General features: G+C 38.5%; 1 protein-coding gene across 6 annotated transcripts in view; it reads right to left on the bottom strand.

Moving 5' to 3' along the window:
* The window catches only part of VPS8 (VPS8 subunit of CORVET complex), a 247,460-nt gene that overhangs the window by 55,454 nt on the left and 176,412 nt on the right, over positions 1-15,594 (bottom strand). For all 6 annotated transcript variants that reach the window (XM_079764490.1, XM_079764492.1, XM_079764493.1 and 3 more), the window contains 2 exons: positions 10,744-10,825; positions 10,323-10,405 (listed from right to left, as the gene is read on the bottom strand). In XM_079764490.1, coding sequence (XP_079620616.1) covers positions 10,323-10,405; positions 10,744-10,825 — 165 coding nt within the window. The remainder of the gene's footprint in view (positions 1-10,322; positions 10,406-10,743; positions 10,826-15,594) is intronic.

Genomic DNA, 15,594 nt, shown 5'->3' with positions numbered 1-15,594 from the left:
TGTTTGCTGGAAAATATGGGTAACATTTCTGGTTACTTCTTAGAGAGTAGGGGTTCTTAAAATCTTGGTGCAGTAAGAGTAACTGAGTTCAGATGTTAAGAAAGAACAAAGACAAAAGTAGTAAAGCAGGAAAACTTAGAAGAAAGGTCCAGAAATGTGAGAAGAAACTTTGCCTTCCTGCCCTCGCACAACATACGTCTTAGGATTTGCATCTTCTTCTCTTCTAGCTCTGATGATGGCTCTTGAGGATTGGGAAGTTGAGTTTCTAAGACTGGTTTCAGGATTTTAGTTGTTCTAGAGCAGCACAAGATAGTCTACCACAGATTCCTGGCCCCTAAAGCCGAGGGAGATGGAAGGAGAGAATAACTCTACATTTATGTGTTAATGAATAAGTTTACAAGTGTGGGCTTGAATGGGTCACTTCAGCTCAGTGGGGAAATTTTCTGTTTCACAGCTGGAGATTGTACCACTAAGCTAAAGATACTTTTCAAACAGGTGCAGACCATTTACAGAAGGCAAGACTATAGCTATCTGAGACTAACTCGCCACTAGAAAAACAATTCAGGCCATAAACTTACCAGACAAATTTTTCTTCTAATTTTCTTTGCATAAAAATAGACCCATGCTAAATCTTCCCAAGTTAGTATGCTTTTCATCAAGCTCTTAATAAGTACACTTATTTCTCAAAGTATTGATAGTTTAATACATTATAAAAAACCTATTATAATATCTACTGTAATATGTATATCTAACACACTAATATAATTCTAATACAGAAAAGCTCCGTCATTTTTTATGACAAGGGTGGCTTAGATAACAGAGGTCTTTAAAAGGTTAAAGTCTGATAAAAATAAGAAATCTTTATAGGTCATGTCTATATTTATATCAGTACATTTCATTTTAATATGCATAATTTAAAGGCAAAATCATGAAAATTACCTCATGCTGGGACAACATATAAATTATAGAATGCAAAAGAGAGTTCAAGGCTTAATGCACAGCATGTATACAATCCAATGGCTTTTAAAATTATTTTCCAAAGATGTCAGCTAGATTCTTCAGCAATGAATAACTACTGAGGTTGTACTTTAACTTTTTTGTAAACTATAAAAGAAGAGCAGACTGGGTACTTCACATAAACTTGTTTTTTAAAAGCACATTCGAAAAAGATGTGATGATCACTTTTTCCCTATTGTTTTTGAGTACCCATGGTATCATGTATATGGTTTGTTTTAAAATAAAAAAATTTTGCTAATCAAGCACTACTTTAAAATATGAATAATGTCCTCAGCAGGTTAGCATATGAATCATTTGTTTGCTTTAACCCCCTTAGTAAGACATCCATTAATAGTTTGTCACAGCCAGGAACCACTTTTGCCACAGAGGGAAGATCAATAAAATCAAGCAGTGAAGATAGAACGTATACAGCATAAATATGGTCCCTTACAAACACTCGCTACTTTATCATCTAATGTTCATGAAAGAGATCTGAATAAGTCAGATGCCAGGCATCAGTTTGAATAAATACTTAGAGGTCAAGAAGATCTTTGAGAACCTATCATGTGAACATCTTTCTGAAAAAAAAACTGCATATCTGAGCAACTGTGCATTTAAATAACAGTCACTCCCTATTTCTCCCCAGGGCACCTGGTAAAGTGAGGGGGATATGAAAAATATGGCTGATGTAAGGTACAGAAGGAAAGATCTAACATTGGGAGTTAAAAGACCAAGGTTAATGTTCTAGCTGTTCCCACTTAATAACTACTAAACTAAGTCAAGTTATGTAATCTTTCTGAGTGGCACTTTCCTCATGAGAAACATGAGGATACTGCTACTTCCCCAGCTTAATGTACACAGAAAAAAGGAAATAAAGTGTGCTACTGAGAACTACTCAAGGACATTAGGTGATTGAGCCAACAAATATTTATTGAGTATATACTATGTTCCAGGCACTGTGCTGAAACAGGAAATATTCTAGTGGAGCAGATTTAAAGTGGATTACATAAATATTAGGAATGATAAGGGGGAAGATTATCATCATTGATGTTTCTATCTTTCCCTCTCCCTTCCTCTCTGAAATCAATAAAAATATATATTTTAAAAAATGGTAAGGGGAAAGATTAAAAAACAAAACAAAAACCACACACCTAGGTACATAAAAAACCTTGGATGAGACGAAACTGGTTTGGCTCAGTGGATAGAGCGTCGGCCTGCAGACTGAAAGGTCCCAGGTTCGATTCCGGTCAAGGGCATGTACCTTGGTTGTGGGCACATCCCCAGTAGGGGTTGTGCAAGAGGCAGCTGATTGATGTTTCTCTATCATCGATGTTTCTAACTCTCTATCCCTCTCTCTTCCTCTCTGTGAAAAATCAATAAAATATATTTAAAAACAAAACAAAACAAAAAAAACCTTGGATGAAGCACTTGATAACTTAAATGAAAGAGTTCCTTGAAAGACACAATCTACCAAAACTCGCACAAAAAGAAATAGATTTAAAAAAGAAGAAGAAATAGATAATTTGAATAAATCTGTATCTTTTCACAAAACTCCATAAAAAAAATAATAAGCTTCCAAAACAGAAGGCCCAGACCCAGATGGTTCTGCTGGTTTATTCATACCAAATGTTTAAAGAAGAAGTTATAGAAATACTCTACAATCTGTTCCAAAAACAGAACCAGAGGAAATGAGGCCAGCATTACCCTAATACCAAAAACAGAAAAACAATCGCAATTGAAATGTTAGCAAGTTACTTTACGGATATAGACAAAATGATTCTAAAGTTTATATGGAAAGACCAAATACCCAAAATAGCCAACATAATATTGAAGAATGATAAAGACTGAGGACACTACCTGACTTCAAACTGTACTCTGAAGTTACAATAATCAAGACAATGTGGTATTGGTGAAAGACTAGACAAATAGATTCATGAAAAAGAACAGAGCTCCCAGAGAAACCAAGATGGCGGCATAGGTAAACACCTATACTGCTGCCTCGCACAACAATTTCAAAACTGCAACTGGAAGACAGAGCGGACATCGTCCAGAACCACCGGAAAGCTGGCTGAGTGGAAATTCTACAACTAGAAGGAAAGATAAAAGGACACTGAGATCCAGAGGAGCTGTGGAGGACAGGTGCGGAGACCTGCGCACGCGGAAAGGACAGGCGGCTGAATACGCAGCTGGCTTACTCTCGGGGCTCAGAGAGAGCGGGCAGCAAGCGCTCGGCTAGCTTTCTCGTTCGGGAGGGAAACAAAACCTCCCGACTGCACTGAAATCCAGTTCTGGGTGAGACTTTGGGTACCCAGACTCATTCAGGGAGAAACTGGACTATCTGGCAGCAGGCGAAACTCAGGGCAGCCTTCTCTCAGAGGTGCGTGCAGCCATTGCCACGGGACACTGAGACACAGGGGCCTCTTAGGACAGGGATGACGGGAAACCAAGGCTGTCTGCTCCGCCCTGAGACACCGCCCCATCCAAGCTGAGCACAGAAGCTCTCCCAGTGGAGACACAGCTGATCCTCACAGCCAACTGGCCTGGAGGTCAACTCCCCCCAGTGATACTAACAACAATCTAGGCTTAACTACAACAAGACTGCACACACAGCCCACAAAGGGGCACACCAAGAGTGTTCACCTCAGGTAACCGGGGAGGCTGAGCCACTGGGCCCTGCTAGGACACCTAGCACACAAAGCCACCCCATCAACTCAGGGAAGCAGCCAAAATGCGGAGACAAAGAGGCAGGTCACAAATGAAGGAAATGGAGGAAAATAAATGACTGGATATAGAGTTATATAAGGTTTTTCAAGAATTTCCTAGAAAAGGCCGATAAATTTAACGAGACCCTCAAGGATATGAAAAAGGATCAACTAGAAATTAAGCATACACTGACTGAAATAAAAAATATTATACAGAGACTTAAAAGCAGACTAGAGGATTGCAAGAACCAAGTCAAAGATTTGAAATACAAAGAAGCCAAAAACACTCAACCGGGAAAGCAAAAAGAAAAAAGAATCCAAAAAAGTTGAAGATAGTGTAAGAAGCCTCTGGGACAATTTCAAGCGTACCAACATCAGAATTATGGGGGTCCCAGAAGAAGAGAGAGAACAAGATACTGAAAACCTATTTGAAGAAATAGTGACAGAAAACTTCCCCCACCTGGTGAAAGAAATAGACTTACAAGTCCAGGAAGCGCACAGAACCCCAAACAAAAGGAATCCAAAGAGGACCACACCAAGACACATCATAATTAAAATGCCAAGAGCAAAAGACAAAGAGAGAATATTAAAAGCAGCAAGAGAAAAACAGTTAGTTACCTACAAGGGAGCACCCATACGATTATCAGCTGATTTCTCAACAGAAACTATACAGGCCAGATGGGAATGGCAAGAAATATTCAAAGTGATGAATAGCAAGAAACTACAACCAAGATTACTCTACCCAGCAAAGCTATCATTCAGAATTGAAGGTCAGATAAAGAGCTTCACAGATAAGAAAAAGCTAAAGGAGTTCATCACCGCCAAACCAGAATTATATGAAATGCTGAAAGGTATTCTTTAAAAAGAGGAAAAAGAAGAAAAAGATAAAGATAAAAATTATGAACAACAAATACGTAGCTATCAACAAGTGAATCTAAAAACCAAGGGAATAAAAAATCTGATGAACAGTATTAACTGGTGAATATAATAGAATCAGGGGCATAGAAAGGAAGTGGACCGACAATTCTTGGGGGCAAAGGGGAGTGGGAGGTGCGGGGAGAAACTGGACAAAAAGCGTACACCTATGGATGAGGACAGTGGTGGGGAGGTAAGGGCAGAGGGTGGGGTAGGAACATGGTGGAGGGGAGCTATGGGGGGGGGGAAGAGGAACAATTGTAATAATCTGAACAATAAAGATTTATTAAATTAAAAAAAAAAAAGAACAGAGCTCCCAGAAATAGACCCTCTTAAATACAATCAACTAGGCAAAGGCAATTCAATGGAGAAAGGGACAGTATTTTCAACAAGTGGTGTTGGAATAACTGGACATCCACATGCAGAAAACTGACTCTAGACATTGACATTAAACTTTTCACAAAACTTAAATTCGATCACAGACATAAAATGTATAATGCAAAACTTCTAGAAAATAACATGGGGTTGGGGGAGGAAATCTAGGTGACCTTGAATTTGGTGGTGAGTTTTAAATACACCACCAAATGCACAATCCATGAAAGAAAAAAATTGGACAAATTGGACTGCATTAAAATTTAAAATCCTCTGCTTTGTGGAAGACACAGTTGAGAGAATGAAAAGACAAGGTGGGAGAAAATATTCCTAAACACATATCTGATAAAGAACTTGTATAAAAAAATATACAAAACACTTTTAAAACTCAACAACAACAAAAAACAACCCAACTAAAAAGTGGGCAAAAAGAATTAAACAGACACCTTACCAATGGAGATATACAGATGGTAAATGAGCTCATGACAAGATGCTCAACATTATTCATTAGGGCACAGCAAATTAAAACGAGACCACTGACCTATCAGGATGGTTAAAATCTAAAATACCGGATTTATTGTTTTATAGCCCAGAATCTAGTCTATCTTGGTTAATGTTCCAATAATCTTGGGAACAATGAGTATGCTGCTGCTCTAATTGATACACAAATGTCAACTAGTTCAAAGTGGTTAGCAGAAATATGCTGTTGTCCTTATTTTTATTCCTCTGGCTACTTTTAAGCTTTTCTGTTAATCATGGATTTTGAGCAATGTATGATGTGCCTTGTAGTTTTCATAATGTTTTCTGAGTTTGAGGTTACTTATTTGTGTACTAACAGTTCTCCATAAATTTGGAAAACTTTTAGCCAATATTTGTTCAAATATTTTTTTTCTGCTCCGACTCCCTTTTTCAGGACTCCAAGTACACATATTTTGGACCATTTGAAAGTGTCTTACAGCTGATTGTTCCTGATTCTTTTTACTCCAAAATATTTCATTCTGGAGAGTCTATATTACTATGTCTTCAAATTCACTAAGCTTTTTTGTTTGTTTGTTTTGGTGATCTTGCCTGCTAATTCTAATACCCATGTCATATCTGGGTTTCATTTTCCAATTTCTTTGCATACCTTATAAGTTTTGATTCAAAGTCATACACTGTAAATTGCACACTGCTGGGATCTGAATATCTTTGTATTCCTAAAAGTATTTCTAAGCTTTGTTCTGGGATGCAGTTAAATTATACTTGAAAACAGTTTAATCCTTTCAGGTCTTGCTTTTAAGATTTGCAAGGCATGACGAGCTCTATTTAGTCTAGGCTTGTTTCCCACTATTGAGTAACTCTGAGCACTCTACCCAATGTTCTGTGACTCATGGTGTCTTCTAATCTTCACTGGTGGTAAACACACTGTTGCTGACCCTGTATGACTGCAAGTATTAGTCCCTCTAATCCTTTCAGGCGGTTCTTTCCTTGGCTTAGGTAGTTTTGCCAGAGCATGCTTGAGAGCGGCCTACTGCACATCTCCAGAATTCTCTCTTGATACCTGCCCTGCAAACTCTTGGTCTCTCTTGACTCTCAGCTCCATCTCCTTAAATCAATGGGTATATTGGAAACTGTGTTACTGCCTGGAAACTCTCTCAAAACATTACGCTATAGCAAACGGGGCTCACCTTGTTTATTTCCTGTCTCTTAGGGATGACTGTCATTTATTGCTGGATATCCAGTTTTTGAAAAACTACTAATTCATACATTTTGTCCATTTTTTGGTTGTTTCAAGCAGGAGTATAAATCCAGTCTCTGTTACTCCATCTTGGCCAGAAGTGGAATTCCTCTGTCCTTGACTAGAAATATTTATTGAGCAGCTATTATATGCCACGTGCCTCTGGGCTAAGTGGTGGTGATGGAGTACTAGGCAAAGCATAGTCTTATCTCCAAGGTCCTTTGTACTAATAGGAAATAAAAATATTCTGATTTTTAGATATTTCCTAGAACTCCATTTTTGCTTCTGCTTTTCTCCCTAATTAGCTTTCTCCTAAAGTTCATCAAGTTTCAAGAATTTAACTACCACTGTTATGTAGATGATTTCTAAGACTATAGATCTCTTCCTATAAACTCCAGTTTTGTATTCACCCACTGCTCATTGTCAGCGATGGGAAACTGATATCAGGGGATTATCTGGGTTCTTCTTGTATTCCCCTACATCTAACCTGTCAAAAAGTCAAGTGGATTCTATCAACCAAGTAATTAACTCAACTAACAATTTTGAGTACCTATTATATTCTAGGTATCTCTATGCCTTTAGCCTTGATCCCTTGCAGTTTATCCTATATAACATAGGCTGAGTGATCTTTCTAAAGAGAAACCTCATTCCATTATTCCTCTGCTTAAAATCCTTTAATGAGAATTTAATGATTTGAAAGTAAAATCCAAAGTCCTTACCATGGTTTACAAAGCAATTAAGGACACATTTCCTGTCTCGCAGTTTGGCTCAGACTCACCTTTATTCTTACCCTGTGTTCTAAGAATACTTAAACACAACTCTCCAAATGTATCATGTTTTACCTCAAATCCTTTGTATATATAGTTTACTCTGCTTAGAAAAGTTCTATTTTCTTTTTTTCCTGGATCCCTTTAGGTTCTTTAAGATTTAGTTCAGACATCTTCTCCAGAAAATCATTCCAAATTCCCCAATCTGTTTCAAATATATACTTATATTAGTACCCCTTTGAAAAATATATATTCAGAAACCCAACTCATTCTAATTTACTCAAAACAGACAATTATTGTAAAGGCACTGGGGTGTTTCAAGATTCTGAGCAAAGGAATGCAGGTAAGCCTTAAGAGCTATATTGAGGGAATCAAATGCCATCAAGATTTCTCTCCATTGTCTCCTTGCCCAATGTCTTGAATCCTCTCCTTGTATCTTCTCTCTTCTCCATTAATCTTGTCTATTTTCCTCTCTGTATGTCTGCTTCATTTTGCTTCTTCTCTCTGTAGATTAACTTTTTTTTTTACTAGTTTAGTCCATATAATGGAAAAGTACTTACTGTCACCTCCTCAACATTGTACCTTATGTAATCCAGTGACCTGAAGAGAAACTTATTCATCTTTCTCAAGTTCAATCCTAAAATTTCCAGTAAAGGACTGACTGGCCCTGCTTAAGCCAGTTGTCCACGCTGAGTCAATCAGACGGAGCCAGTGGGCAGGGTCATGCCTTCACATGGCTGTTCCTGCTGTAATCTCATTGACTGAAACGGAGTGATATAAAAGTGGCAGTTGCCCCTAGCTGGAGTTCAGAGCACATAATCCTTAAGGGGGGCACTATTACTTGATTAGAGCCCTATGCATAGTTATAGCAGAACACTTTCTATCTCTCTTATAAGAGTTATTTTAGGGCAAGAACTGTGTCTTTTATCCACATAGGCAATGACCAAACAGGGTAACATATAATTAATAAATTAACTAATAGTAAACTTTTCAAAAGACCAGGGTCTGAAACAAATGAAAAAGCTTACATAATATAATGGGAAAGAGCATAAATTAGGAGGTAAGAGACTATCTTGCGTTTCATCCTTCGTCAACAGAAATTTTTATAGTAGCTCTACCTACCTCAAGAGATTATGAGCTTTAAATGAGAGAATACCTGTGGAAACATCTTGAAAAAATAAAAATCTGTATAAAATATAAAGTAGCACTATTACTACGGTAATCACAAATGTGCAGATAAAGAATTTAAGAACTAACATACCCTCCTGATTAGTGGGAGATAACAACCACTGAGGGTAGAAAATAAGAATACAATCACAATGAATGCCAATAAAACTCAAAGGAAAGTGAATATTTTCAAATATCAAAAGCCATCAAAAATATGAATTTTAAAATACAGAATAAAAGAACATATGCTTTTGCCAAGAGAAAATTATATTTTATTTATTGTAATTTATGTATCAGAAAGTGTGGTTAAAGCTCAACATAAAGCAAAATGTATATACTGAAAGAGAAGCCAGTTTTGGCTTCAGGATTTCATTTATTTTCTAATCTACTTGGTGAACTAAACTATTCCTGCCTTATGGAGATATTGCTTCACGTGATTAAAAACCTTATGACTAATGCATTTTAAAATGGATATAAGAGGAATAGTCTATATCAAAAGAATTATTCAACAATGACAAGGATCAAATGAGATAATATATGTCAGGAGACATTCTAAATGATAAGAAACTAAGTGATGAGAGACTACTGAATGCAGTAGTCTTTATCAGCAAAGGCCCAGATGCTTCATACCAAATGGAAAGAAGAGCTTGCAAAGTCTTAAAAGAGAGTTGACAGGGACATTCTTGAATGGATAGAAATCATTAGCAAATTATAAAGACCAATGGCATCATATTATTGTTTGATTGTGTGTGTGTGTGTGTGTGTGTGTGTGTGTGTGTGTGTGTGTCTATACTGTATGAAGTGATGGAAGGCAAAATGAACTCTAAGGATAATTCTTGCTGTTTCCTTAAGAATGTTCACATATTTTTCTAAAAATGTATCTTAATATATTTTTAATGTTCTCCTTTTGATGAAGTTAGAAAGGTTCAGGTGTCTTTGCTGATGAGAACAGGCTGAAATGACGTTTTCTACAAAAGCTTTGGATACAAAGCCAACTAGAATCTAGAGTAGGGGATGAGTTTTAGACATAAAGAAAACTTTAGGATGAGTTAGAAAAGATAAGTAACAACTAATAATTAAGAAATACCTATATTAATGTAATTTCTAGGTTATCTTTTTTTTTAATATATTCCCATTGATTTCAGAAAGGAAGTGAGAGGGAAAGAGACAGAAACATTAATGGTGAGAGAGAATCATTGATCAGCTGTTTCCTGCATGTCCCCGACCAGAGATCAAGCCTGAAACCTAGGCATGTGCCCTGACTAGGAATCGAACCATGACCTCCTGGTTCATAGGTCGACACTCAATCACTGAGCCACACAAGCTAGGCTAGGTTATCTTTTTTTTTGTAATTAAAAAGTATAAGCATCTGGAAATAATGGTAATTTTCTCCTAGTTTTAGCACACTAACAGGAAGCTTGTGTATCTAAATGCCAAGGTAACTGAACATCCGAAGGCTGCATGCCTTAACTGAAGCTCACAAGTGTGTGCCAAACAAACCCATACCAATGGAGCCCTAGGAAGAGTCAAGATGAGAGTAATATATCAGATATTTAGCTCATGCCAAAAATCAGCTGCAATATGCTCAAGACATATTTAAACATTAGCTCAAGTTGCTATCATTTACATATAACTAATTATTAGTTGAACTTGATCAACATTGAATTTCCCCCACTTTTAACTCACCTGTAAGATTCTTTGCAAGATTGATGGAAGTGCAATAAATGCTGCCATGCTGTTTAGAACTTGCATGGTCAAAGATTTCAGAGCTGTTGTAATAAAATGTTGATATTAAGGTTAATTTAGAATAAGAGTTTTTGGTTTTTCCTACAATTCAGTGGAAAATAGATTTATATAGCCTCTGGAAACTTAGCTAACCAAGGCCAGTTTGATATTTTAAAGTTTAATTACTGCAAAGCTACTAATATTCAAGACAAATGACATAACTGGTGCCATGGAAAGCAATGAATCTGAAAGATGAAATCAACACTACAATATAATTTCATCAAGATATATAATAAGAATATGATACTGGAAAAATGTATCACAATGTTAGTTTTTAGCAGATAAAATTGGGTGGTAGTATAGATGGCTCTGATGAACTTACCTTCAGAGTGTAGGTGAGGTGTGGCTGAAGTGGACAGCTTCTGAGGGGCCATCATTGCCTCCAATAAGGGAAACCAGAGTGCCTACGATGTCAGAGCAAACCAAAGGAAAACAAAAGTGCTGCTATTTAAAAATATATTTTTAAATTAATTTTTAGAGAGAGAGGAAGGGAGAGGCAGAGAGAGAAATACTGCCTCCTGCACACACCCTGCCAAGGATTGAGCTGGCAACCCGGGCATGTGCCCTGACTGGGAATAGAACCGGCACCCTTTAGGTGCACTGGATGATGCCCAATCAATTGAGCCACACTGGCCGGGGCAAAAGTGCTATTATTTAAAAAAAAAAAAAGTGCTGCTATTTTTAAGAATAAGTAACATCAGCATAGTGTTTCACAGGCTGAAATGAACTTCTCACATATATTTGTTGGTAAAAATTAGAAAAAGAAAAGATGGGACATTTGAATGGGAAAAGATAAGACAACAAAAAGCAGGGACCATAGCTAAAACAGATACATTTATCATGCACCCTGGGAAAACAAGGAAGCTGAAGTTAAGCAAGGTTAGACCTCAGAACTGCAATCTTTGGTGTTTCAGAAGAGGGTACGTTGAGAGGAACCAGGGCAGACATTGTATTAAATGCTTGACATACATTTCTCATTTCAATCTCATAATAACCTTACACAGTGAGCATTGTCTTCACTTGAGATAAGAAAATGAAGCTTAGAAAACTTAACTTGCCAAAGATCACATTGCCAAAAATTGGTAGTAGGACTCCAAATTCTGTGCTATTCCTTAAGAATATCATCAGAAATCAAACTAATACATTTTAAAATTGCAAACAAATTTTCTAGATGGATAATGACTTACAAAGGCCTTGACCCAGTATCTAGGGGGAACATATTCCTGTAAACATCCAGGTGGCAGAGCAGGACAAGAATGGTTATCTACAGAAGAGGGCATGTTCTCACCCCATCTGACACTGAGGAGCTCACGTGGCAATGGAGATATGGGAGCCTGTTAAGGGACAGGCTCAGGGCCCAGTGACTTTCCTAGTGGGTGACCTCCCACTAAGGAGCTTTACTAGGAAGCCCTTATCTGCCCCATTTGAGGTTTTCTAAGGCCAGGGTTTTATACTGCTGACTTTTTATATATTTCTTCAATTCTTAAGATACTGGCTTGAGCCATGTTATATACCAGCAATTCTTTATTTTATTGAAATTTTATTTTATCTAGTACTTATGACCTTTAATCTTGTATTTATTTGTCCTTTCCTTTTTTAAAATTGAGTTATTCTTCTTCAATTAAATCTCCACATTAACCCTAAATATATGGTAAATACCTTTTCAATATTTTACCTCTCTTGCTCTTTAATATTGTTTCTTAATTTTTTTTTAACTTGGAAAACTGAAAACCCACAGGCTAAAATAACAATCCATGAAAGTGACAATCCTAAACCCTAAGGGCAACAAAACTAAACTGGAATTACTTTCCCTTGTTATAAACTAGACACCCAGTGCACAAAATTCATGCACTGGGTTGGGGGGAGTCCCTCAGCCTGGATTGCGAGAGGGCACAGGCCAGGCTGAGGGACCCCATGGGTGCACAATTGGGGCCCAGGAGGGATGCTGGAGGTTGACCAGCTGGGGAGGGGCCATGGGAGGGCTCCAGGGCATGTCTGGCCTGTCTCCCTCAGTCAGGATGGGCTGGACCCCAGCAGCAAGCTAAACTATGGGTCAAGCATCTGCCCCCTGGTGGTCAGTGCATGTCATAGCGAGCAGTTGAGCAGCCTTAGCATATCATTAGCATATTAACTTTGATTGGTTGAACAGACGACTGGACGACGGGGCACTTAGCATATTAAGCTTTTATTATATAGGACTAGAGGCTCAGTGCATGAAAATACATGCACTGGAGGGAGGGGTCCCTCAGCCTGGCCTACCCCCTCTCAGAGTCCAAGAGCCCTCAGGGGCGGGAGGTGACCTGGCGATCAGAGGAAGGTGATGCCCCCATCACACCTCTGCTGCTGCCACTGCCGGCAGCGCAAGCTTCAGCCGGGCCTGGTTACCTGAGCCTTGGGCTGGCCCTGGGCAGCTGGGTAGCCGCTATCCGTGGCTTTCCTGTGCCTCGGCCAGCCCTGCTTGCCTGAGCCTCAGTCAGTGGTGGGTGCAGGAGGACCTGAGGCCCCCGGCAGGGCTGAGGGGACTCCGGCGGCAGGCACACAGAGTGGCCAACCCCGGCTGAGGAATGGAGGATACTCTCAACGACATGAGTTATAACTTCCAATTTGTTGGACACCACAGTCAGGCTTCAGCTTTGGGGGAGGGAGGAAGAGAGGGATGGGCAGCTCGTTGGAGGAGCCTGTGCGAGCTGTCAGTCAGTGGGGGGTGCAGGAGGACCCGAGGCCCCCAGCGGGGCTGCGGGGACTCCGGTGGCAGGCATGTGGAACAGCCTGCCCCACCCCACCCCCACCCCCCGCTGTGGGCGCCGCCATCTTGTGATGATGTGATGGTCAATTTGCATATTACCTCTTTATTATATAGGATAGCTTTCTTTTCAGGGAATTATATGCAAAGCAAAGCCATGTTCTTTGTTATATCTAATCAGTAGACACTGATAATAGCAGCATAAATAGCCAGACATACAAAGATAGAACAGGTAGACATTCTACTTGGGAAATGACTGTCAACCCAACTTCCTGTGGTCAAACTTAAAGAAAATACTCCATAATATTTAATTTTCTGAAAAACTTTTAGAAAGATATATTATAGACAGTCCACAATCAAGCTTTTGGATACTTAACTTTTCTAGTTAGTTTAGGGTCTGCAGCAATAGCTCTTGTTCTCATACTCTCCAAAACAAAACAAAATAAAGCAAAGCAGAGAAACAAGGCAAAACAATTATTAAAAATCCCCCAAACTTAAAGTTTGGTATTATATAAAAGCAGTCTAGCATTTTCAAAAAAATACTATTTACATAAAAGTGAACATTCAAGTACTTCTGTTATGAAACTTGTTCAGAAATGAAGCAGAAACCAGTTTTGGGGGGTTAGGGGTGTGGTGATAGAGAGTGGTGTGAGGTGTGAGACAGACTTCCCTTATAGATAGACTTCTCTTACATGCAGCCAGAAAATGGTATAATTATAATCCTAGAGAAGTGAAAATTTCAAAGAATAGAAAAAAGTCTAACATCTAATATCTTTAATAAACAAATTCCATCACAAATATTTTTTGAACAAGTAAATAAATAAATTTCCCTTTTGCATACTAAAGGAAGCCTTGTTCCTGTCTTTAAGAGACACAGAATTTAAATATAGTCAAAATAATCCCTAGTGTTCTGGAGGCATGGATTTTATATCTACGTCCACCATTAAAATATGTGAATCTGGACATATTTCAGGTGATGTGAACCTGAACAGCTCTATTTATAAACCATAATTGTCATTTTCCTTAAAATTTCCATGAGAAGAAGAGTATCAAATAGATATTAAAGAGGAGATAGAAAGATTGAAATTTTTAAAAAGGCTTGGTATCAAATATGTATAAACATAGATTTAACAATTTTACCCTTTTGTGTTTTTCTATCAAAATACCACCATGTCCAAATATAGCCGGCTAACCATCTATACTAATAAAAGGGTAATATGCTAATTAGACCGGGAGACCTTCCGTACATCCTTCCAGACCAAGCCATGATGGCAGGGCCAAGGCAAAGGCAGTTAGGGGCGATCAGGCCAGGAGAGGAGGGCAGTTGGGGGTGATCAGGCCAGCAGGAGGGGCAGTTGGGGGTGAACAGGCCAGCAGGGGGGGCAGTTGGGGGTGAGCAGGCCAGCAGGGGGGGCAGTTAGGAGTGATCAGGCCAGCAAGGGGGGCAGTTGGGGGCAAGAAGGCCAGTGGGGGGGGGGTAGTTGGGGGCAAGCAGGCCAGCAGGCAGAGTGGTTAGGGGTGATCAGGTAGGCAGGCAGGTAAGCGGTTAGGAGCCCGTGGTCCCGGATTGTGAGAGGAATGTCTGACCGCCAGTTTAGGCCCAATCGGGCCTAAACCGGTGGTCGGACATCCCCTGAGGGGTCCCAGATTGGAGAGGGTGCAGGCCGGGCTGAGGGCCACCCCTCCCCCCGTGCATGAATTTTGTGCACCAGGCCACTAGTAAGATAAATGAAAATAAAAACTTGGGATGGAAAAATCATGGCAAAAGGACTGGTATAAAGCCTGTTATCCATTTGAATAAAGATTAAACAACCATGAGAATTATGGATTCAGAAAAGACTGTATTATTAACCTTAATAAAGTAAAATAACATAACTAATTAAAATTAAGATGGTTGGACAAGAGAGGTTTGAGGAAGTATGAATTCATACAAATTTCCTTACTGGCTTGGAATCATAGATATTATAAAAACTGAAATGTAATTATAAACATAATAATTCCAATCTATTACAGTTCAGATTTTTTAAACTTTAGTGAGATTTATTAAGAGGTAATATGGTGAAGAAATATTTGAAATTCACCAGTTCCTCAGTTTTACATATGCTTCCTAAATGAGACTAAATTTTACATTTATTTTAAAAGCAAGCATTATTTGATCCATTTTTTCTAAAATTATTTTAACCTAGATAGATAAAAAATATCTATAGTGATAGTCACCAAATGATAATGATGATTATTTCTGGGTGATAGAACAGACACAGATAATTTTTAAAAGCATCCTTCTGCATAACTTTCTGTATTGCAGGATTTTAAAAAATGATGGGTATATATCTTTCACACATAAAAGTTTTTTGATAAATAAAAAAACACCTGTATTATGTAAATGTCTTGTTATACAGAATTCAAACTCTAAAGGGTTTTCAAAATTCA

The sequence above is a fragment of the Cnephaeus nilssonii genome (genome assembly GCF_951640355.1).
Source record: "Cnephaeus nilssonii genome assembly, chromosome: 3".
NCBI classification, from domain to species: Eukaryota; Metazoa; Chordata; class Mammalia; order Chiroptera; family Vespertilionidae; genus Cnephaeus; species Cnephaeus nilssonii.
Note: the sequence above shows the minus strand (reverse complement) of the source record. Positions and strands in the feature narration are given on the sequence as shown.